Consider the following 26,768-nt stretch of genomic DNA (forward strand, 5'->3'; position numbering starts at 1 on the left):
TCTTTTCCGAATTCCAAGAATCCCGTCAGTCTCTTTCGTAGGTCATCAGGATTGTGACAACTGTGCAATGTTCTGACGAGGGGACAGGATGGAATTGTCAGAGGTATTTGTGTAAGAAGTCATAAATCTGTAAGTGGGTGTTCAAAGGAGCCACCGAACTGCACTCCTTGAAATAAAATAAGGTATACGTCTCTATTTTCAATTTCACACAGGAAGTAATCTACTCAATTCTTAAAAGACGTGAGGAACGCGTTTCTGCGTCCTCTGAATTCTACGTCCCGGGCCTGGAGCACCGTAAACTATAAATATCTGAATATATTTTCTAGAGTCTTACCGCATGTCTATGCGGATGTCGTGAATATGTTAGGAGAAATCCACAAACGATTAGGGAAAACACGGAAATTTTACTTGAAGCAAGTAAAGCATTAGGTTTGGAAGTAAATCCCGAAAAGACAATGTATATGATTATGTCTCGTGACCGCAATATTGTATGAAATATAGCCTAAATACAAAAATTGGAAATTTATCCTTCGAAGAGTTGGGAAAATTCAAATATCTTGGAGCAACAGTAACAAATATAAATTACACTCGGGAGGAAATTAAACATGGAATAAATATGGGAAATGCGTGTCATTATTCGGTTGAGAAGCTTTTGTCATCTATTCTGCTGTAAAAAATTCTGAAAGTTAGAATTTATAAAACAGTTATATTACGGTACCGGTTGTTCTGTATGGTTGTGAAACTTGGACTCTCATTTTGAGAGAGGGACAGAGATTAAGGGTGTTTGAGAATAAGGTTCTTAGGAAAATATTTGGGGCTAAGAGGGATGAAGTTACAGGAGAATGGAGAAAGTTACACAACACAGAACTGCAGGCATTGTATTCTTCACCGACATAATTAGGAACATTAAATCCAAACGTTTGACATGGGCAGGGCATGTAGCACGTATGGGCGAATCCAGAAATGGATAGAGAGAGTTAGTTGAGAGGCCGGAGGGAGGACGAGACGTAGATGGGAGGTTAATATTAAAATGGATTTGAGGGAGGTGGGATATAATCTTGCACAGGATAGGGACCGATGGCGGGCTTATGTGAAGGCGGCAATGAACCTCCGGTTCCTTAAAAGCCATAAGTAAGTAAGTAAGTGTCTTACCGTGAAGACTATTGTTAATCAATTTATACATATCAGAGAAGGCTTCGTTCTTAACGTTTCAAATTCTCCCACTTCCTATATTGTTGCACGTAGGAGCATAAGAGGCAATATTCTTAGTTATTCAGACGGTATGCACCTTGTCGATCTTTATTTCCTTCTGTACGTATTATTTAAGTGCCAGGTTATGCATCAGATACTCTCTCTTATCTCACAGAGTCTTGCATAACCTGTCTTCTTAGTGGTGCCGGACGAGGGGGAAATTCGCGGTTTCGGTCGTACAGACCCTTTGATGAGTGCTCCACGCGGATCAATTCTCGGATAAATCGTCCTGTACATGTGACACACCGAGCGATAGTTTATAGGTAATGATTTTGCTGTACAACGCATTTATGTCCAGACACAATATGCATTCTTTTTCGATGTTAGTCACGATCGCGTGTCGCCTCACACTGGGAAATGCCGCCGCGTATCTCAGACTGGATGAGTACACAGCTGTTGATCCCGCAGTACGGTAACAACTCTCGACCCTCGCGTAAGGGTACGGACACGTTGACGATGGTAGACTAGCTGGTAGAGTAGCTGGTAGCGGTAGTGGGGGAAAAGAATCGCTAGAATCATATGACACCGCACACGTTGGCTCATGGATGGTCGCTTTACTGCTAGCTTTCCAGCACGCTGTAAGCTCCAAGAATGGTTTGTCATTCTTTCAAGCTTGCAGCGCAAGTCTCGGCGTGGAGCAGAGAGGCATTGGAGAGGTGGTCTGTGGACCAGATGTCAATGATGACTTGTGTAATTAGTAGAGACGACTTTTATCAATTATTTGTGTAATTCGTGCTTTTTAATTTACACAAATTTGTATTCTATTTTAAACTACGCGCGTGTGATTTAGTTTTGACGTTAATTGGCCGTAACTCGGTAACCAGTAAAGATTTTGAGCAGCGGTAACTTTTAAAACGAATTTCCATTCTTACTGTACATTTTTCTCGCTTTGACCCCCCATCTAATGTGAAAAACAAAAAAGTTTGCCGCTTACCGAACATTTTTTTCTGTGAGCAGATCACTCCAAAGTTAATATTTTTTTATCACTTTTAAAAACAATATTTTGACTTCGAATTGTTTTCTATGCTTCCCTTGGACACTGACCTATCAATACAAAAAATTGCAGCGCGATTGTTTGAATATCATAGATGCTACGACGTGATAAGTTAAACGGAGCGCGAAATATCATTCTTGGCTACTCCGACTATCAGCCAGCGGCCTGTCAAGCTCCGCCTTGAGCATACCGCTTGCTTCACTCGTGGCGGGAATCCTGTGTCAGTGGTTGTAAAGTTTTAAAACACTGCACACATTGGATGTAGAAAAACTTATTGCTCGTGTGTTCGAAAGACCTGCCACGACATTAACTTTTCGTATAGATTCAAAACTGGAGGTAGAATTTAATTAATTTTTTAATTACAAACTACTAATGAATTCGGATGACTGGACATCGTCGTTCACCAATAGGCCTGATTTGGAGTCTTCGACCTCATTTCAAGAGTTTAATCGCTTTCTTCTATATGTGCCTTAATACCACAAAAAATAAAAATAATAAACAAATAAATAATAACTAATATCAATCAAATTATTGAGAATATTCACTAGGCACTATTTTGTAAGAATTGTACAGTTTACCTCAGTGTGAGTATAAGCCGTTCATCCTGCAAAATAGGATTCCCTGGCAATTTTTCCAAGCCTTCTGTATGAAATCTTTGGTTAAATAGAGAAGATAATCGATAGTTTCGATTTCCACTCTCGGGTAGCTAATGAATTTTTCTAGAAAGTTCCGCAGATATTTAAAAAGATAATATTCACCAAACGCAACCCTTTCATTATTTATAGGGTGAAGGGAACACTCTCGAGAAAAGAATTCTTGTAATAATAACCACTTTGATTCTGCACTGTCTAATAAATCAAATTTGTCCTCACTACTTGAATCCCTTGCGATATCAAGTCTACACAGAGATTCCAAGGAGATGACCTAATCAGCTGTGAGTCAGCTGAGAGATTAAAGCAACCTGTAAACAAGCTCCAATTTGTGCACACTAAGCTCGCTTGTCTTTCATAAACACTGCTAGCGGAGCCTGCTAGCTTTAAAGCCAGGCGCCAACGTGTTCGTACCCTAAGACGTATAAGACCTTGAAAATATACCGGATCTGTACTCTTATCGCTGTAAGAATAATCCTACAGTAAACAATGCCACGTGACTGAAGTGAGGCTTGATTGGCCGCAGTTCGGCGCCACCGATTCTCAGTAAGTGATCCCGCCTACTGTTGTAGATGACCATCATTTTATTTTTACTTCAATTTTTATTGTACCTGAGTTTTTTAATGTACTTCACTCCCACCCCTTCTACTAGTAAACTTCCAACCGTCTTCCACACAGAACCAAGACAGTATATGCAGAGTCGTACGGTCACAGTAAACAGTACTGAGTGAGTACCGTTCCAGAAATATGTTCGCGTTTTCCAGTGACGAAAGAGCTTTCAATATTTTCGTACAGGTACTGTCATCCGTTTGCCTACTTCGCATCTCGGTTTCCTCACCCGCTTTTGCTCGCCCTTCTGTAAAGACTAGTGGCTGGACTGTCTTAGCTCTTTTCTGAAAACATTAATTTCTGTTAGGAATTGGACGTCTACGTAATATTATACAACTGTTTAAAATAACTTAAATAAAAGGGTCTCGTTAAGTAAATAACTGTCACGTTATTCCCCCTTCCTACGACATAACCACTTGGACGGACAGTAGATAGAATGTCTGAGTAAATTTATCTTTTTGGATCGGGCAGAAGTAAAGATTGAATTTACAGTACGTAAGGTACTGTTTTATAGAGTAGATACAGAATTATTCCAACATGAGTTACTAGTACGAAGGACGAAACTGGTAATTTAAATTAGGCACAATAGTATATAGTGCGATAATATGCACAAAAGAACTGAAGCCTGTATAAAAATGAACGGCCACCATTTTCAAAAATGTGTTTAAATATCCATATTATGATTATTTTTTAATTTAACTGCATTCTCTATATTGTACGCTAATGTGCTGTAGATAGTATACTATACTTCTACGTAATGAATACATCAGCATGGATAGCGCAGTTCGTGAGTAAAAACACTTATTGTTAACACTATACTGTATTTTGATTAAACAAAAACCTAATGAAAATTATCAAACTCAAAATCGCGATATTTCCTAGTTTACGTAAATGGATGAGCTACTTTTCTTCCCTCCTGTACATAGTAAAGTGATTTGTTTGTATTTTACGCCAGTATCATCGAACTCCAGCCTTGGAAGGGAGTAGCAAACAGTGTTTCCGGTTCTCAACAGTTAATCCAAAGGTATGGCCAGGTTAATATTAGAAATGTTATTAAAAATAAAATGATGTCCCAGTACATTCTGTTTCATGTTAAACATTTCCCGTTACTCGTCAAAGTAGGCCTAACGTCACTACTAAGTTATGCATTCGTTTGTTTAGGAAACTGTTATTTTATAATATTGGATTCAACTCACTTATTATATACATTGTTCCTCTCCGCTTTTGAGAGGGTTTTCACTCTTATACTGGGTGTTCAGTTCAAAATGTGTCATGGCTCGCTGTATGCCGTCATGTGGCTAGCCGATGAGCCTAGAGAATTCAATCTTCCTACACTTCCGCAGAGGTGTATAACCTAAGAGGCAGAAAAGTTGCCTAACAAGTACGGCGTTCATTCTGAAGAGTAGTACCGATACGTACGGTAACGCCGGTAGTGGCAGGAATGTGAACTGTTTGGAAATACGTACTGTCGGGAAAAGGGGGAGAGGGTTAAGACGATTACTTACGTATTTGTTGACATTAACTTCGACGGTCAACATGGACACGGAGCATTTGATTTGTGTTGTGGAATGTTACCGTACGCAACCGATGATAACAAATACCCTGCGTACGACTTGCCGGCGCAAAACACAGTTCGAAAGAGGTTATGGTAGCACACAGACCGTACAGACCGCCATCTGTTGCTACGACGTTCAAGTTATACCGTACACGTTCTCAAGTTCAGATTGAAGAACGCCTTAAATAATAGGCAACTTCTCTAACATATAAGCTGAAACTCGCTTCAAATCGTTGACCCAACAACAGTGACGTCATGACACACTTTGAAATGAACACCCAGTATTTACTAACCACATACACTGAGAATGCAGAAGCCATTCTATCACGTGCTCACGTCAACAACAAGCTCAAGTGGCCCCAGCGTATTACAAGAACAGACTACCTTGGGGTTATTCTTAATATTCATCCGCTTTCAAAGTAAATAACAAAATATAAAAGCAGCTTTTCTGTTACATAGTGTTTCACAAATGAATGAGGGTATGTGTTTCATCGTATTTAACAACTATAATTCAATTTTTTTATATTGAAATTCAAATTAAAATTTATTTATTTAATACATTACACTTGAATTACATTAGGCATTGCAGCCAAAAAGAGCAGAAGCTCGTGCTCGGGAGCAGTTCAGATCGTGGTGGGAATATAATGGTGTACCAGACGGTTGACTCAAACTTGTTTTCTACTGCGCATGTCGTCACTTGGGAAGCAGCGGCGCGCTAATTCGCATCGCAGTCTTCGAGGAACTAAACAAACAGCTGTTGTGTGTACAGGCACGGGGTTAATTCTTTGTTTATACATATTATATTGAATGTTATTCTTGTATCAGTAATGCTATTAATGTGACACATTTTTAAATCGATGATGTACTTGGAATAACTCACATCACACAGTGACATTTGAGCATTACCACAGTATATTTAGCAAAACTACGTCTATGGGCCGGTTTCACCAACCTTCAGTAAATCAGTCCAAATGAAACATCAAATACTGAACATTAAAATATTTATCGATTCACTAAAATGCGAGCTGCTCACCAACCAAATTTTCTTAACATTTAATGAACAGTAAGTAATGGCTCATTAAGGATAAATAAATGCGATCTATGAATTTTTCATAACTACATCAGAACATCTTTATACGAAACCAGCCTACACCTACTATATCGCAAATCGTGTACAGCATTAGAAAACAGTTTTGTTGTGTCTCTTGGTAGTGAAAATGTTGAAATTTTGGCCGCGATTTACTTGAGTATGTTTATATGCGCTGCCTCCGTAGACTTCAAGCCAAGCACCAATTATATGCCTCGTAACGCTTAATAAATCACGCCTCTGTGGTGGAGCAGTCATTAGCATGCTGGCTTGTCAAACCTGGAACCCGCGTTCGATTCTCGGTCAGAATTTTTTTTATTATTAACGTAACTAATTTTTATACATGTTACCTTTCTTCATTTTCTATTTTTTTGTAGTGAAACGAATATTTCGCAACTCTGGCTCCACTAGGAGAATTAAAAAAACTCTTGGGAGGTCAATTTTTTTTTTTCCGGGAATACAACAAAGATAAACAAATTAAAGAAAAATACGCATGTGGATCTAATACTTTGTCCACATACCACGGCGTCTACATTTCCTGGCATCTTCGGGGCACTGAATCCATCAGATCGCGGAAATAGTTCTAGTCCTCAGCGAGATCTTCCCAGGTAGCCAGAACCTGGTCCCACAACTGATCTGGATTTTGAAGTGGGTTGTCTCGATATTTGTCAATCCTCCTCTTTTTCATGCCTTTCCGTGAACCGTCTTTGAATATTTATGGCGATGTGCGCGGGATGGTTATCCTGCTGGAAAATGAAATTTCCTTTGGAAAGAAAACGATTATAAATTCCATGAATCCAGTTCTTTCGCTTCTATTTTAATGCCAGTGCAAACATATCTTATCGCTAGCTATAATATAATTCTAATAAATGAAAGTTAATATACCAATTAAGTTTTGCTATATTTGAATGCACATTGTATATTAATTTACTAATATTTCTTAGGTATGTAGTTATAATAACCACTTTCATATGTTAGAATAAAAACTCAATTGTATGTTACCTAGTTGACTAGTTTTCAGCTTTGTCTCAGCTGTTTTTATGATATTCTAACCTATGATCAATTTCTTCTAAAATTTTAAGTACCACGATCTTCGTGACGCAGTATCTTTCGTGAATGTTTGTGTCATTCAAAGTTTCAAAATTATCGTTTCTTAAACGGTTAACATTATCTCCACCTGACTCTTAATTTTCGAGTAGTTCCAGTTATAACAATTCTGCGTCGAAACGTTCCGCCATTTTATATTGAAACTAATGAACCATTAAAAATTTAAAGACGGAAATTTCTATCACTAAATTTAATTATAGTTTTATTGGTTCATTAGGCTAAAGATGGTTGGTGAGATATAACAATGATTTAATGAACCAGTAAATAAATTAATGAATCATTAAAACCTTAGTGAAGATTGGTGAAACCGGCCCTATTTGTCATACACTGAATGTGTAATGTAAAATTAATTTCAGTAGGCAGCTTTATAGTTATTTTTATTTCACAAATTATACTGCTGTTTCAATAATTCAATTATTTACTGTTAAATATAATGTGTAGGTCTATTGTAGACGAACTGAAGAATTGTTACATCTGAATTTTGGTGAACTTGTTTATTATTTTAAAATTTAGGTTCAGATTTTTTTTCGACGCGTGTTGTTATTTTAAATTCCGAATGGGGTGACTGTATCCACCTCTTGTGCTTAAAATTGTTTCATATTTTAAGCATACAGAATTAATAAAAGTTAGTGTATTTAATTACTAACAAGTAATATAAAATGCCATATTTGATTCTGATTTCTTAGTATTCATAATCAATTAACCTACTCCGCTTCCAGAACCTTACGGAGTTGAACTGAGCTAAGCTAGCAAGCTGCGAGAGAGTTCGCAGTGCTTCCCACGTGACGTCATCACGTAGTACGAGGACGGGCGAGACTGCGCACTGCTTCACCATTATATTCCCATCACGGTTCAGATCAGTTATACAAAATCTTCTCCTCCTCTTCTTCTTCTTCTTCTTCTTCTTCTTCTTCTTCTTCTTCTTCTTCAGTCCCTTCTGCTGTTAAGCGTCGGGTTCGCCTCTCTCCGTCCATTTCATCCATTTTTCCCGGTCTCTACACATTCTCTTCATCTCTACCATTGTTTTTCCTTTCTGTCTAATATTCCATGTTCCAATTCGTAATGTCCTTTTCCATTCCGGTCGTCGTCTGGGTGATCCGTCCGGTCCGCGGCTACCTTGGTTTTTCTGAATCAGATTCACCACTACATGGGTGATTAGCCCAATGTAGAGTGGTTTTAGGGTGGCCTTCCCTTGCTTTTCTGTTAGGGTGTGCTCCCTTAGCCTTTGTGGATCCCTCCACCCCGCAAGGCAGCGGTTACGCTCTCAATTATGAGGAGTAGAAAGTGGATTGCTTCTTAGTCTGGTCCTTCATTTTATGTCTGTCTGGCATGGGAGGCCCTGCCAGTAGCTATGCTACCGCCAGCATAGCCATATTACTCATTAGAACACTCGAGCCCAACCACCAACTTCAAGGTCATGCAATCCCTAGGTTGGGAGTTATACAAAATATATCACAAAATTAAGAGAATTCATTGAGCATATAAACATTAACATATGATAAAATACATACACCATGTAATAATATGTACAAATAGAAAATACAGAAGTACATGAATATTAGAGGATCAATTTTAAACTCAATTAGCTTAAAAGAAATACAAAACAATTACATAATTAATCCAATTTGTTTCTTAAATATATGCGTGTTTTAAGTGTATTTAGTTCAGGGTAAGCTCTAATTAATGCATTATATATTCTGGGTCCAAAATTTCTGCTGCGTTTTAATCCAGCAGTTGTGTGGCATTTGGAGGTATTTAGAAAGAAACTGTAGTTTTGTCTCGTACAGTATTCATGAGGATCAAATTTAAATTTATTGTGATTTTTATGGAAGTAAATCAGCAATGTTTGTTTATAAATTCGTTCTAGATTTGATACACCAAATTCCTGACAATTTAATTTTGTTGGTAATCTGAAGGTTTATACATAGTGTAACAAAAGTTTCTGGTACAGTGAAAATTTCAGTTTTTTTTTTTTCAAATATTTGATGGTAAATATCACATTTTCAGCCAAATTAATAATAAAGGATTGCATCACACCACAATCAAGTAGTACCAACTCCTACACCATAAAATTTGGTCATGGTTCCTGAGAAAATGGAAATTAACAAGCGAATAATTTTAACATACTGTTACAGAAACTTTTGTTACACTCTGCATATACAAATTTTGATAATTCTTATTTGAAGCTAATTTAAAGGATGAAGTGTCGATTTTGCCATTCCCCATACTGAATTATTAATTGAAACAGAGTTACGTACATGGTACGCAGAACATAAATAAGTAAATAAGAACGCAGAATGGAAGATTTGTGGCTTGTTTGAGCAATCTGCTACACAGAAGGAGATATGCTTGTCCCATTTTAAATGTTGGTCAATAATAATACCTAAATATTTAACTTGTGAGGATATACTCAAGGCGTGACATGTGCAAGTGGGTAGGTTACAATCATGTATTGTTATATTTCTATTATCAATTATTTTTAGTTGTTCAAGGCCATGTGACGTTACTGAAAATGGTATTAATCAGCCGCTACGCGAGGTATTCGCGGATACAGAATGAGGCGCAAGATAAAACCCTGGAACCAAAAGAAGTTCACAAAAGTTTAGGAGTACCACAGCTATTCTGTATATACTGTAGTAACTGGTTTATGAACGATTTTCAGCTTTATATTGTAAGTTGTTGTTTAGTCGACTGTCCGAAGACAGGTCTAAACCTCACAAATGATACAAAAAGGCACCACTTATGAGGCAACTAGGCCAGGAGATAATGGGGGTAGGGTGGCCAGTTTCTTTCCTCCTCCATTACATACATCCCCGATTACCTACTTATTACACTAGTAAAACTTCAGTTACATACAAACAGTTGTTCTTCCTCTGACATATATCGTCACATGAGAGATGTACTGCCTGATAACAGATACTGTATACTGTACATATCAGCCAGAACCTCAGAAGTAATATAAATCTTTATTAGAAAGGTCTTCTCTTCTACAATTTACTAGCCATTTTCTGCTCCCGAATGTAAAAACGTATAATTTAAACAGATATTATTGTTATCTACTGGGTATGAACAATGACTTATTGATAAAACTAAGTAATTGAAGTAGGAAACATTAGTAAATGAGTTTCTTAGTGACGTGTTCCTCCACCCAGTTCCTTTTCACCTCCCGCTATGTAATATCACTTCCAATCTTGGATGATTCTCTGTTTCACGGTGTTCATAACTGAGAATTATGTCAAAACGGAAACTATCGAGAGTATTAATAATTTACTACTACTGCTGCTGCTGCTGCATTGTTATTATTAATATTATTATTACTACTCTACTATATACTCGTATAATATATATCGATCGTCCAGTTCAAAGGTGCGACAACTAAAAAATTGCCATTTTTTAGTTATTTATACTACTGAAAGCCCCTTTCGGAGCTCTTTCTGATTCAGTATTGAGATAAGTCATATTTACAACCGAAAAGAAAAAAACTAAATAAACTGCTTTAGCAATAATTATAACTATGAACTTTACTAATTCATTATTAGTACATTTCGAAATGTATTAATAATGGACTGGAAGATTGTGATATGCTCGTCCTGAATACTGACTCATTTCTAATTGTCGTGGTTACGAACCAGAAATCTGTTCCTTTCTAAGTGATTTATTTGAAACTTTCAACTGAAGATATCTCAAAACTTGTTTTTTTGAGTTGTCGCACTTTTGAACTAGACGATATATATATATATATATATATATATATATATATATATATATATATATATATATATATTGTAAGTATATAATTTTATATTACCCGTACAATTATTACTCTAAATGTTAATACTTACCCCGCTTTCCTTTAAAATACTACAATAATAACTTCGTGATATAACATAATCCTAGGTCTTATAAAAGTTGTAAAATATGATATTAATCCGACATTGCTGTTTTCGTTAGATTTCAGGGTTACTTTGTACCGCTAGAAAGTCTGCATGATAACATTGATTCTGTTATAAGTATTTAAATTTGATTATAGGCCTAAATAAACATAGGCCCTAATTAATTTTTATTAAATAACATGAGACAATTATTACACAAATTTAGTATAAAATGTAACTACTAGATCTACTACAAACAGTCCACACCTGTGGAGTAACGGTCAGCGCGTCTGGCTGCGAAACCAGGTGGCCCGGGTTCGAATCCCGGTTGGGGCAAGTTACCTGGTTGAGGTTTTTTCCGGGGTTTTCCCTCAACCCAATACGAGCAAATGCTGGGTAACTTTCGGTGCTGGACCCCGGACTCATTTCACCGGCATTGTCACCTTCATATCATTCAGACGCTAAATAACCTAGATGTTGATACAGCGTCGTAAAATAACCCAATAAAAAAATCTACTACAAACACACTTTGAAGAATTTATTTTTTTTTTTTACTAAATCCCGCATAGTTGCCTTATTAATGAAATTTCTTTGACCCTATTTATTTAACTACTGTTACAATTTTTACACTCGTGGATTTTCGTAATACGTTGAAATTTTTAGATGGCAAAAGATCAAAAGGATTCTCCAGAAAGAAGCCAATATGCAATAAAGGCAAGGTATTAGTGAAACGCTACAGCAGGCACCAGATGATATAAACACTGGAGAAGTTGGTTAACGAGAAGATGCACGTTTGTATTCCATCCCAAGACAAACATTAGTGAATAAATTGAAAAATAAACACACAAATAATTTAGGGAGGTGAAATATGTTTTCACCGAGAAGGACGGTGCTCTGTACTGTGATGATTTTGTAATAGTCTCATATAAAGAATCGGTAATGCAGGTGCTTCGTCGCAACGACGTGTACGGAACCGTGACTTACTCCCACCAGACGACGAAGTCCTTCCACAGTGATCCGTCGATTTCCCCGTATAAGGCCATCAACCTCAGCAGTAACAGCAGGAGTGATGGCACGATGGGCCTGTCCTGGCGAGCATAGTCTTGGAGTGACAAGCGTCCCTCTCGGAATCTCTTGTGACATTCCAGTACACGCGAAATGATATGCTGAGTTCGCCGTAAATAGCGGACATGCGATGTTGGATTTCTCGTAGTCCTACTCCTTTAGCAGTCAAAAATCGCACTATACCTCGCTGTTCTCAATTACCTGCCTCCATTAGTGATGTTGGACGAACACACGTATCTTTAACCTCACTTCCAACACAATAAACGAACGACTAGTGTGTAAGCAGAGATTGTAACTGCGCTTTCGCGAGTCGCCACCAGATGACAGTTCAGCAATCAAATTCCAGTGGTGTACTAACTTGCCCGCCGTAAGATATAGGACGCAAGGAGATCCGTTTTCATTTGACTGACCCTCATAATTTCAATCTGGAGTTCCTGTGTATGATAGGATAAAAAAAAAACCGCCTGAAACGGGTATTATCAGGCCACAAATCCGGGTTGAATGTTCTTTTAAATGTTTTTCGTAAATATCTATTTTGAAAGAGGAATACAATGTTGGATACCTGGATAATAGTTTCTCTACGGTCACTTCGGGAAAATTTGGTTTTAAAAAAATCACTCGCACTCTCCGTCTTGGTCCCCGTTGTGGTCTGAAGGTGGAGAGCGATACTTGAAACCTGAGGCTATTCTCTGAGTGAATTCAAGTAGAACATGTGCTGATCGTCTAGTTCTTTCCAACGTTTCTCCAATAATGAGATGAGTGCCAGTTAATTTCTTAGCGAGTTTTTGGGCCAATTTCACCTAAATACCATCTCACTGTGATCAATTCCATCGACGCTACATACAGCGTTGTTAAATAACCGATACAAATCTTCATTTTCTTCATACAGCTGACGGAGCCTGCAAAATCATCATTATCGTAATAGGAATAGAAACATTTCATATTAAGATGTATATATATATTTTTTCCTAAACAGATATGGCCGGAGGAAGAATGCCCTTTAATAGAAGTGGGTACATTGACCCTAAATGGAAACCCAAGAAACTACTTTGCTGACGTAGAGCAGATTGCCTTTTCTCCTGCGAATTTGATTCCAGGCATAGAGCCCAGCCCCGACAAGTTGCTCCAGGTAATAAGAATTTCAAGTGATTAAGCATGTGTTCAGGTGTTTAATATCATTAAATTTCTTCTTATTTCAGTTATAATAATTTTCTAATTATTTCCTGAACAACTTTTTAGATAAAGCATGATTGAGGAGACAATTTATACTTCTAAACTACTTAACTTTTTGGTAGCAAATTTATGTAGGTTACTATATCAACTATTCTCATAAAAAAACCTTAAATACAGTACAATCGTCTGAAGCAATATTTATGAAATCGCTTATTTATGCTACTTTTAAATAGCTTAAAATGAATGGAATGGCATACTTATCTCAGAAGGAATCTTGCTTATCTTTTCCACATTTCTTGGACAAATTCATTCGTAATTTCTATTAATATTCTCACAATGGCGAAGCTAACGTGTAAATACTGGTTAGGCTGAAAAAATCTGCTTACTTTATATATTTTTATAGAGCAGATATTTCTCGGCTTTTCTATCAAATTTTTTTGTGACACAGATCCACAAGAAGTAAATGACCACTCATTTTCATCCCCAAACAGAATACAGGTATAACAATATAACTTATTTGTCTCAGAGAACCATGTTACATAAGGATATTTCTTACACTATCGCAATTGAAAATGTATATTTTGTCTTCCTATTTTAATATGTATTTTAATATGTAAATGCGGTGTCCATCTCCTATCTTTTTTAAGCACGTTTTGTTTCATACGTCCAACTAGAAAACTGTTTCTCTTTTAATTCTACAAATAATGGCACAATGTTCTCTCAGTATGAGCCATTTTGCATAAAATTAATATATAACATACTCACACGCATACGCGTTTGATTAAAATAACACTCAGCAACCCAGCCCATTCGCAACACAGCAATATAGCACGACGTATTATTGTGACTGAAGGTTAGCCTAGTTTCGCACGGATATGTAGCGAATCGATACGCCCTCCCCGATTCCCCATAAGCTTGCAAGTCAAGATCGTAACCATGCCATTAGAGGTTTCTGCCACAAGCCTCGTACTGAACTCTCCATCCTGGAATGACTGTCAACAGTGAACTTAATATATATTATAGAAGGATCGGAGTGAAATCAAGTGTTACGATATATCGTTATTACAAACTTACAGTAGGCCTACTGTTACTAGTTATAACTCAGATTTTTTTATTAGACTGAGCATCAAGAGCAACTTAAAAGCTTCACCGCTCCACCGCTGTGAAGTATCGGTTAGCATGCCTGACCGTGAAACAAGCGGGCCCAGGTTCAAACCTGGTTGAGGTTTTTTCTGGGGTTTTTTGTCAACCCATTAAGAGAAAGTGGTGGGTACTTTTCGGTGTTGGACCTTGGACTCATTTCGCCGGCATTATCAGCTTCATATCATTTAGACGCCAGGTAACCACAGCAGTTGATAAAGCGTCGTAAAAACCCACTGAAAAGAAAAGAGCTTCGCCAATGATACACCAATCCTAACCTGTTTCAAAACAGTCATTCTAAATAGCAAATTATACAGAGTGAATCAAAAGTCTGGAACCATATAAATATCTTCCACATGCTTGATTTTCAATTACTATTGGTGTTACCAGTATTTGTAAGACCAAATGCTCTACCAGTGACACATTCGATTCTAGCCCTCAGCTATCTCAAAAGCCGCTTTTTTGGATGCAACTTTGAAATTTTAAATGGAAAGGGGTCATGGAGGTACTCAAAATCATGTGATATTTTCTGAAAAATCAATGGTGCAATCCGTTTTGAGATATCTGTAATCGTTTTCAAGTTATTTAAAGATAACTGTCATAATGACGCAAACATTAGTTACCGGATCTACAGATATTTTGTAATATGGTACAGTACTAAGGAGGCTCTCGTGAGGGATTTGTGCTAGTCCCCCATCGGACGCCTCCCTAGGTGGCGGATCAGGGAACGCCTCCTATATATAGGTGGTGCCGAGGAAATGAAATACTCGGGGCGGACCAAAACTAGCACCCCATGCCCGGGGTAAGAAGGGTGAAGACTTCAACGGCTGGAAAGGCGGAGGGAGCACCCCTTCATGTAGGGTTAATATACATGATGGCCTGATTGGATACCATAAGGTAGCAGCCCTGCCACCAATCTAGCTCTGCGTGGTGCTGGTAACACCACCAGAGGACTCCAATTACTCGAAAGCTCCAAAGAAATAGCCGGACTGATCTATTACATCAACCTAGGCAAATGAATAAGGATAAACGATTTGGAATCTCTCAACATAATATAGTTGGGTTTAATGGGGAACATACAATTAACCAAAATGGAGAGATACTTAGAGACTTTGCATCCTTCAACAATTTACGGATCATGAATTCCTTTTTCCGTCATAAAGAAATACATACGTACACTTTGGCAGCAAGGGGAAGTAGATCAGTAATTGACTATTTTCTAGCGAATGAAAAGATGTGGAATCTATTTGATGATGTAAGAGTTTATAGAGGAACAGATATTAGCACTGAGCATTACTTAGTATTAGCTAAGATAAAACTGAAAACAAGATGGGCTAAAGGTAGTAACAAGAAAAAATCCTTGGAGAAATACTGGAAAATTGATTTGCTAAAAGAACCATCCATCCGAGATCTATACTCTAGGGGTGCTATTCATAGACATTTCGCAGCACGCGCTGCGAGCGTATTAAGCTAGCCCCGGCTATCCACTGGTTACTTGTACAGAATTCAAATCATATCCTATCGCTAACACTGGTTTATGAATACGAAAAACGCTGATAATCTACCGCGCTAAAAATGTCTATGAATACGGCCCTAAAAGACTATCCCCATATACTAAAGAAAATGAAGAACGAGATGATATTACTGAAGAATGGGCAAATATATCAAGAAAATAATAGAAAAAGCTGCAAATGAATGTTTAGGGACTAGAAATAAAAAGAAAGATAAAAAAGGACTCTACATATGGAATGATGACCTTAAAGCTTTGATAGAGGAAAAGAAATTACTATATCTGAATTGGTTACAGACAAAACAGGAAAAAGACTTATTGGCATACTTATAAAGCGATTGCAGCTCAAACAAAAAAGAAAGTAAGGATGGCACATAAAGAAAGTTGGGATAGATACGTCGCGAATATTGAAAATGATATACATGGACGACAAGTAAATGCATATAAAATAATAAAACACCTGTCCCAACAAGAAAGAGATAAAGCAGATATAAATATAATATCGGGAGAAGAATGGATCTGTTATTTTAGGGAACAGTGGACAGATAAATAAAAAATATATAATGGAATAAAACACCAGGATATATCAACAAATTTTACAGAAGTTGATAATATTGAATTAAAGGAATTAGAAGAAGCTCTAGAGAGAACAAAAAATATAAAATCTCCAGGCATATGGTGTTCAAATAGAATTAATAAAATACTGTCCAGCTGAGTGGAAAGAGAGATTTTTGAAACTCATAAATCAATGTTAGATCAACAAGAAAATCCCAGAAGAATGGACAGTAGGAAATATTATTCCTATATTCAAAAAAAGAGATCGAAGTAAATGCATTAATTATAGAGGAATTAGCTTATTAAATGAAGCATATAAAATATATACAAAAATAATAACAAAACTATTACAAGTTATTACCGAATCCATCCTCTTGGAAGAACAGTCAGGATTCCGAAAAGGAAGATCATGTATTTATAACATATTCACAATAAAACAAATGATGGAAAAATCCAAAGAGTTTAATAAAGAGCTCAATTTACTGTTTACAGACTATCAAAAGGCACTTGATAATATAAAAAGAGATCAACTCTGGGAAATTATGGAATTAAGAGGTATTCCTAAACATTTAATAGACATAGTAAAAAGTATATATGAAAACTCCACCATATGCTATAAATCCAAAGAAGGAAGACTGCATTATAAGACAGTAAATTTAGGAGTAAGACAGGGCTGCAGTTTGTCGCCAACACTTTTTAATCTTTATCTTGACGAAGCAATGAGGAAATTTAAGTTGCAAATGCAGAAGTTTAACATATCAGAAAACGTTAAAAACAAAAAATTCTTAACAAACCTCCTCTTTCCTGATGATCAAGTCATATTAGCTCAAGGCCCTACATCAGTGGCTGCGCAGACCATACGGGACAGGTCAAATAGAACGTTGCGCACGACGCCATTACTGTGGCAGCTCAAGCTGGCAGGCTATTAAGTTTCTAGCTACAAATATCACAAATATAAGTATCCGGACCCTTAATAATACATAAAAATATGATAAACTGTGAAATTATTATTTATCCTTACTATAATAAAATAATAAGTACACAATACGATTTATAAAACCAATATAACTGGATCACATTCCGTCAATAAAGTTTCATACGAAGGCCTGCCTACTATACTTGAAGAAATAAAGTACCTACATTATATGCTCTATACTTATATATATATTTTTTTTTTCAAAACTAACAATCCTCTTGATATTTATGTATTAAATACTATACAAGTGTTATCGTGACGAACAAAGTGACAATAAAAACGGACAGGAATGAAGAAAATGTAGACCTACTACTTATCCTAAAAAAAGTAAACAGACTTTATTATGTTGAGTGCTATTAATCAATCCACTAAATCTTACTTCAAAATGCATTAAATTGGAATCTCAATAATAATAATAATAATAATAATAATAATAATAATAATAATAATAATAATAATAATAATAATAATAATAATAATAATAATTTAGGGTTATTATATTAAATAATAATAATAATAATTATTATTATTATTATTATTATTATTAATTTAGGGCTATTATATTAAATAATAATAATAATAATAATAATTATTATTATTATTATTATTATTATTATTATTATTATTATTATTATGGGGTATTGTAGCTCTCTTTATTAAATCAAGCGTCAGATCTGAAGAAATTTGCTGTTTACAATGTCATGCAAATTTTCGTTAATCAGGTTTTTTTCCTTCAGTTTTTTAGTCAAGCTTCTTAAGTTTGATATTATTATAGTTGCATTTCTGTCAAATCCTCTGATTGAGGTTCTGGCTGATATGTAGGCCTACATCTATTATCAGGCAGTACATCTCACTTGACGATATGTGTCAGAGGAAGAACAATTGTTTGTGTGCATCTGAAGTCTACTAGTGTAATATGTAGCTAGTCGGCGATGTATGCAGTGAAGGGGAAAATGAACTGGCTACCCTACCCCATTATGTCCTGACCTAGCTGCCTTATAAGTGGAGCCGTCTTGATATCACGACCTGTCTTCGGACAGTTTACTAAACAACAATCTGTCACATTTTCTTTCACAAGCCAGATTTCCGGAAGCAATCTTCTGTGGAATGTTCAGAATACAATTTATGTTGTGATAATTTGTTCGAATAAAATTATCTCTTCTAATGGCAGATAAACAATCGCAACAATAGTTCTGGCTTTTTTTTAGGGGGAAAGCTAGAAATAACACATTTTATAATAATGTGTATCATATTAAAAAAATAGCAGCAATATGTTTGCCGAAATAGTTTTAGTGTAAGCTAACAGAATAATTCAATCTACATAAAAGTGCTATTTATTGCCTGCATTAATTGCACCTTAAACTATTAGATGCATTTAAATATCGTTATTTACGCAAGAAAAGTGATGCAGTAGCCTTTCCTGAAGCGATTTGTGCAGTCATAAGCCTTACAAAAATGCATCGTTATGATTGCACCTTAAACTATTAGATGCATTTAAATATCGTTATTTACGCAAGAAAAGTGATGCAGTAGCCTTTCCTGAAGCTATTTGTGCAGTCATAAGCCTTACAAAAATGCATCGTTATGATTGCACCTTAAACTATTAGATGCATTTAAATATCGTTATTTACGCAAGAAAAGTGATGCAGTAGCCTTTCCTGAAGCGATTTGTGCAGTCATAAGCCTTACAAAAATGCATCATTATGATTGCACCTTAAACTATTAGATGCATTTAAATATCGTTATTTACGCAAGAAACGTGATGCAGTAGCCTTTCCTGAAGCGATTTGTGCAGTCATAAGCCTTACAAAAATGCATCATTATGATTGCACCTTAAACTATTAGATGCATTTAAATATCGTTATTTACGCAAGAAAAGTGATGCTGTAGCCTTTCCTGAAGCGATTTGTGCAGTCATAAGCCTTACAAAAATGCATCATTATGATAGATTCATCAAATGCACACTGGATATACTCGCAGTCACTATCACAACTACCTGTTAAATGCCACACTTGCCACAATGATGTCGATGCGCGAATTTTGTACAGCACAGCAGCGCTCGCTGTGCGTCTAGGTAGGTAACTATAACGTCATTGTATTAGCTAGTGACGAGAATACGTTACAAAGGGGACTATTTGAATTATATATACTTACGAAAGATATGAATCTAACTATTTCGAAAGAAAAAACAAAAGTAATGACATTTATGGGCAAAAGGATGATGAGATCAAAGGTAGTAGTGGAAGACTATATCATAGAACAAGTTAATACTTTTAACTTCCTTGACTGCCATCTATCATATACTCGTGAAAAAGGTATTGATTATAAAATTTCCAAATTTAATAATATATGTGGGACCATTAGAAGAACACTCCGAAATAAAACTAGGAAAGATACACAGATTAAACTATATAAAGTTATGGCAATACCAACGGGCTTATATGCGAGTGAAACTTGGACCTTAAAAGAGAAAGATAGAAGCCGACTACAAGCAGCTGAAATGCGATTTCTTCGAAGTGTAGCAGGAGTAACTCGGTTGGATCACATAAAGAATGAGGAAATAAGAAACAATCTAAAAGTTAACGGCCTGTTAGAAACTGTAGATGAGTATAAACAGAAATGGTGGGAACACGTACAACGCATGAACCAAGATAGAACCCCGAAAATAATCGCTGACTATGTACCCACTGGAAATAGAAGTATCGGCCGACCAGCAAAAAGATGGACACAAGAGATAAAGGAGCCGCAACTGGCTTAAAGCCTACAGCTTGAAGCAGAAGAAGAAGACTAAAGAGGCTTTGTAAAAGATATTTTTATGCAATTCTGGTAATTAACTTTTCCTGCTTTACTGTTTGGTTAACCTGTGACAGTTTCAATGCATTGTTTTGTTTATTTGAAGCTTTCCTATAACAAATTTCTTGATTTTCGTGATGGCATTATCGAAAGAGAGAAGAATTTATATCATTCTTCATTCTGGATGGTTAAGCCGTAGATATGTTGCAGCAGACTGAACGAACACTTTCCTAGACATTGGATTGGTCAGCGTGGACGAGTAAAATGGTCGGCTAGGTCTCCAGATTTAACATCCCTTGATTTTTTTCTTTTGGAGTTACATATAGAGATTAGTATATGAAGAGAAAATTGAGAATGTGGAACATTTAAAGAACCTTATCATTGAAGCCTGTGCTAAAGTAATCCCGGAAATGCTAAAAAATTTTTCTCTCCACATTCTCAATTTTATTTTCATATACCAAGCTCTTTATGTAACCCCAAAGAAAAAAATCAAGGGGTGTTAAATCTGGAGACCTGGCCGGCCATTCTACTCGTCCACGCTGACCAATCCAATGTCTAGGAAAGTGTTCGTTCAGTCTACGGCTTAACCATCCAGAATGAAGAATGATATAAATTCTTCTCTCTTTCGATAATTTCATCACGAAAATCAAGAAATTTGTTATAAGAAAGCTTCAAATAATCCCAACACTGCATTAAAACTGTCACAGGTTAACCAAACAGTAAAGCATGAAAAGTTAATTACCAGAATTGCATAAAAATACCTTTTCCAAAGCCTCCTTAGTTCTACACCATGTTACTCGTAGATGCAGTAACTAATGTTTGTGTCATTATGACAGTTATCTTTAAATAACTTGAAAACGATTAGAGATATTTCAAAACGGATTGCACCATTTATTTTTTTCTTCAGAAAATGTAACATGATTTTGAGTACCTACATGACCCACTTTCTATTTAAAATTTCAACGTTACACTCAAAATGGCGGCTTTTGAGATAGCTGAGGGCTAGAATCGAATGTGTCACTGGTAGAGCATTTGGTCTTACAAGTACTGGTAACACCAATAGTAATCGAAAATCAAGCATATGGAAGATATTTATATGATTCCAGATTTTTTATTCATCCTGTATAAGAAATGGGTAAAAACATGCATAAAGTCAATTGCCAAAATCAGTATCACGCATGGATGTAGCGTCCACGGATGTGGTGGAAGCATTGATTCCCTTTTCCTTTTTAAAAGAAAGATTTTTATATGTATATGGATAAATTAATTATTATTCGTTTTTTCTTATATTTTATTTTGTGTTTATCCTAAAGAAATTAGGTGTGGATTGGAAAGAAAGAAGGCTGTTCAGTAATCTTTATATCAAGATAGGAGAAGAAATGTCAGAAGAAAGTGAAATTGGGAGAGGAGTACGTCAAGGATGCCCTTTATCACCTACTCTTCTCAACATTTATTTGGAGAATTTAGTAAAGAACTGTTTTCGGAACATGGGAGGAGTGATAGTAGGAGGAAGAAGAATAATGTGCATGACATTTGTTGATATGGCGTTGTTAGCAGAAGAGGAGATGATACTAAGGGATATGCTGAGCTAAATGGCAGCTGTGGACAATATGAGATAATATTCAAACAACTTATGATCGATGAACTGTTTCTACCACTGCAAACAAATATGGTCGTCATGCCCTCCTTTAGCATAGTACATGAATTTGTGATGATGATGAATGATGAGGACTACGACGTTGAGCATATCTTTGTTGTGTTATTATTATTATTATTATTGTTATTATTATTATTATTATTATTATTATTATTATTATTGTTATTATTATTATTGTTGTTCTATATACTGATAGACAATTTTAAATTATTTTTCCTCCTTTGAACGAAAATAGGTGATTATTTATAATTCGATCTCACCGAATCCAAACCTTGAATTGAAAATTCTGTATCACCTCTCGTCTTCTGAGCATTTTAATTTTCATTTTTAGTATAAATTTAATTTCCTTTTTAATACTACATCGAAATTTGAAATCATTTTTTTTCTTTGCTCATGAAATAAAATTCAAATATTGAATTGAATAAATATAAAATAAAAAAATATATATATATAGGACTGCTGTGGGAAGAAATTTCATGCAAAAAAAAAAAAAGAAAGAAAAGGAAAAAAACACTTTTTACTCACATTTTCAAAATTTTTTTCTTGAACTCTTCCGTTTGTAACTGCCACCAGAAACGTCATCCTTGAGGTTTCAACAATAGCCTGCTAACATGTTCTGTACCGATTTTCCTGCATACCTTCTCTCCATGACAGAAATATCCTGGTGAAATCTCTCACCGCATTCGTCACTAACCGCGCCCATGATGGGTGAGGAATCTAAATGTGAGTGTTAAAAGTGAATTTTCAAGGACATATTGCACCCCATACGCTGATAAGACTTCAACAAGTTTCTAATAAGTTCCTTATAGTTGTCAGCTTTCACATTTCTAAGAAAATTAGAGCATACTTGTCTGAAAGCTAACCATTCACATTTCTCTTTTTTGTTAGCAATTCCACAAAGTTGTTATCATGAAATACAACTCATATGCTTTTTTCATTAAGGAGTGATAGTGTTTCTCTGTGACTTCGGAGTAAATTCACCGCAAACATAACGAAACAAGTTCGGGTTGTTCACACATTTGCGTGACATGGCGAACTCAATAAGAGAGTTACAATATTATGAAACAAATTATGATGAATGCTGTTATCGTTTTGTTAAAATACACCTTACACTTCACTTCACACATAGATTCACAATTTCGCGAACATACACAGGCATAAAATACGGCTACTCGCGAAACGATCAGAAAGAAAGTTAGCGCATTACTAAGAAGGCAATCCACAAAAGAACAATTTTAACAGGGAAACAGGACATTAATCTACTGCCAGATGTTCCCTTCACCAAATATTAAGTGCCATTCATAAACATACAAGATCGGTAAAAGTTTCTTATCCATTTGTTTGGATCCAAACGTTAAGTCGGATGCGGAGACCGGAAATAATAAAACTAAAAAATGAGAATGTTTCACAAAAGAGTTAGGTATTACAGCAAAACGGATGTCATATTCGATATCAGCACATCTCAATACATATAGATCACTTAGTTTTATTTAAAGGAATATTTCATTGTTTATCAATATTATTATTATTATTATTATTATTATTATTATTATTATTATTATTATTATTATTATTATCATAATCACTATCAATATTAACATTATTACTATATACATACATACAAATGGCTTTTAAGGAACCCGAAGGTTCATTGCCGCCCTCACATAAGCCCGCCATCGGTCCCTATCCTGTGCAAGATTAAGCCAGTCTCTATCATCATACCCAACCTCCCTCAAATCCATTTTAATATTATCCTCCCATCTACGTCTCGGCCTCCCTAAAGGTCTTTTTCCCTCCGGTCTCCCAACTAACACTCTATATGCATTTCTGGATTCGCCCATACGTGCTACATGCCCTGCCCATCTCAAACGTCTGGATTTCAAGTTCCTAATTATGTCAGGTGAAGAATACAATGCGTGCAGTTCTGTGTTGTGTAACTTTCTCCATTCTCCTGTAACTTCATCCCGCTTAGCCCCAAATATTTTCCTAAGCACCTTATTCTCAAAAACATTATTACTATACGAAACGAAATGTCAGAAGGAAGTGAAATAGGGAGAGGAATACGACAAGGATGCCCTTTATCACCTACCTTGTTCAACATCTACTTGCAAGATTTAGATGAAGAACTGTTTTCAGAACATGGGCGAGGTGATAATATAAAGAAGAAGAATAAAATGCATAAGACTTGCTGATATGGCTTGTTAGCAGAAAATGACACTATATTAAGGAATATGTTACTGGAGCTAAATGACACCTGTGGGGCAGTATGGGATGAAAATAAATGCATAGAAGACGAAAACCATGGTTATCGGAAGAAAAATAAAGAAGTAAACGTGCGAATTCCAAATGAGGCAGTAGAGCAAGTGGACAACTTCAAATACTTCGGATGTACTATAAGCAGTAACATGAGCTACTGCCAAGAAGTCAAAAGGAGAATACCATTGGCAAAGAAAGCTCTTAATTTAAAAAAAGAGCATCTTCCGCGGACCTCTGGAAAAATAACTAAGGAAAAGACTAGTAAAGTTCTTTGTGTGGAGTGTGGAATTTTATTGGGCCGAAACATGGACATTACGACGAAGTGAATAGAAGCGACTAGAAGCATTTGAAATGTGGATATGGAGAAGAATGGAGCGTGTGAAATGGACAGAGTAAGAAATGAAGCTGTGTTGGAAAGAGTGAGTGAAGAAATAATAATGTTGAAACTGATCAGGAAGAAAAAAAGGAATTGGTTGGGTCACTGGCAAGGAAGAAACTGCCTGCTGAAGGATGCACTGAAAGGAATAGTGAACAGGAAAATAGTTCGGAGCAGAAGAAGATAGCAGATGACATTAAGTTATATTATGTATCATATGCAGAAACAAAGAGAAAGGCAGAAAGTATGAAATATTGGAGAATGCTGGGTTTATAGTGAAGACCTGCCATTGGGCAGAAAACTATGAATTGGTTGAATTAATCATTATTATAATCGTAATTATTGTGGTTATTATTATCATTATTGTTATTATCATTATTATTTTTATTAGAGCCGGCATTAGGAATTATCGAGCAGAACGTCCGTACAGAATGCTAAGTAGTACTTGGAAGCGACGAAGAGAGATACATAAAGTGATGAATTGGATCTCTCTGTTTGATATTGGGCATCCTTTTTGTTAATACTATTACTATTGACGTTTAAATTATATAATCAATATTATTTAAATTATACAAACTTTATATATTTGCACCTATTTTTTTAAGTTATGTAGTCCCGCACATTCACAGACAGTGCCGTAAATATGAATCTGTGCTCCTTGAACCGGCGTGCGTATCACTTGCGGAAACAGTTTCGTACCTACAACTACATGTTCGCTTGTTTAACAAAGTCACCGGTAGAGTAGGTGTAAAACGTCTGGATTGTGTACTGGGAGATTTTCTTATACCAAGGTCTCCTGAATTCCAATGCATCCCATAAAATGCATTATTGCCTATATTCCAAAAAATAGAGGCAAAAAAGACACGCACGCACACACACATACACACACACACACAGGGTGGAAGTGGAATAGCCTTGCAGATTTTCAAAGCGAATAGCTCATGTTGGATGTAACAAAAAACTTTAATATCATATTGGTGGAAATTTAATAGTTTTTTCTCAAATGTTTAACAAACTCTTATCGGGTAACTATTGCGAGTACGATCGTGATTTTTGTCTTCATCGATAGGAAAACTAATAAATATGCTTCGTATTCCAGCTACCTAAAGACTTAAGTTAAGGACACATTGGGTATACAGTACGCCGAACACAGGTAATGCAACGGATAAGGATATAAACAAACAGGTCGTCGCTTCGTGTCCGTGGAGTACAGTCAACTCCCGACATTCTGAAGCTATGCTAGTAAACACATGCTTGGACCGCGATGTTCATTTTCGTCGTGATTTTTGCAGTGAATAATAACGTGCATTCGTAAGTTACGGAACTTGAACATTTGTGGATGTCACTTGAAATGATTTTATATTGCAAGAAATTCTTTCAATATCCGGCGTTCAAAGATATCTGACCCACGATTTTGTGATCGTGTAAGCGAATTTTTCAACCAGAACCAAAGATAGAAAAAAATTGACATACTTGAAAGAATTCCGCTAGTTTTCAATAGATGGCACCATTATTGGGACCATTAAAAAGGTGCCAGGGAAAATTATTATGTAGATAAAGCATAAATTATTCTCATAATTGACAATATCAGCAGTTTCCAACTGTTTTACAATGAAAAATTGGTATGAAAAATTGTATTCTATAATGCGCGTATATTTATGTACTACTACAGGGACATCATTTTATTTTTACTTGCATTTTTATTGTACCTGCATTTCTGAATGTACTTCACTCCCACCCCTTCACTAATGTCCTTGCTCCCGTCAGACACACAAACTTACGGCCGCTGTTGCATTCAAAGTCTTCAAGCAGTGAAGTAAACACTGCAGTGTATAGTGTGTTTCAGAAATATGGTTGCGTTTTCTATAGAAGAAAGAACCTATATTAATATCGTACTAAAAAATTATATTCAAGAAACGATAAATTCAATTTCAGAGAATATGCTTCAAAATGTTTTTAATAGTAAGCGTAAAGAATTGAAGCCTGCATTTCAATGAACGGCAACCATTTTCAGCAACTTGTTTAAAAATTCAGATTAGCTTATTTTGAATTGAGGTGGCTACAAGCAAAGGAATGCTAGTGACATTTGTAATAATATGAGTTAAGTGCATCAGTGTAAGCAAAAGTATCTAAAATTTTAGT

At 35.9% G+C, this 26,768-nt stretch overlaps 1 protein-coding gene across 1 annotated transcript in view; it reads left to right on the forward strand.

The window, feature by feature from the left end:
* Window positions 1–26,768, forward strand: part of LOC138698668 (catalase-like) — a 135,617-nt gene that overhangs the window by 88,232 nt on the left and 20,617 nt on the right. Inside the window, exon 7 of the mRNA XM_069824819.1 lies at window positions 13,167–13,319. Within this exon, the coding sequence (XP_069680920.1) occupies window positions 13,167–13,319 (153 nt within the window). The remainder of the gene's footprint in view (window positions 1–13,166; window positions 13,320–26,768) is intronic.

The sequence above is a fragment of the Periplaneta americana genome, chromosome 1 (assembly GCF_040183065.1).
Source record: "Periplaneta americana isolate PAMFEO1 chromosome 1, P.americana_PAMFEO1_priV1, whole genome shotgun sequence".
Classification (NCBI taxonomy): Eukaryota; Metazoa; Arthropoda; class Insecta; order Blattodea; family Blattidae; genus Periplaneta; species Periplaneta americana.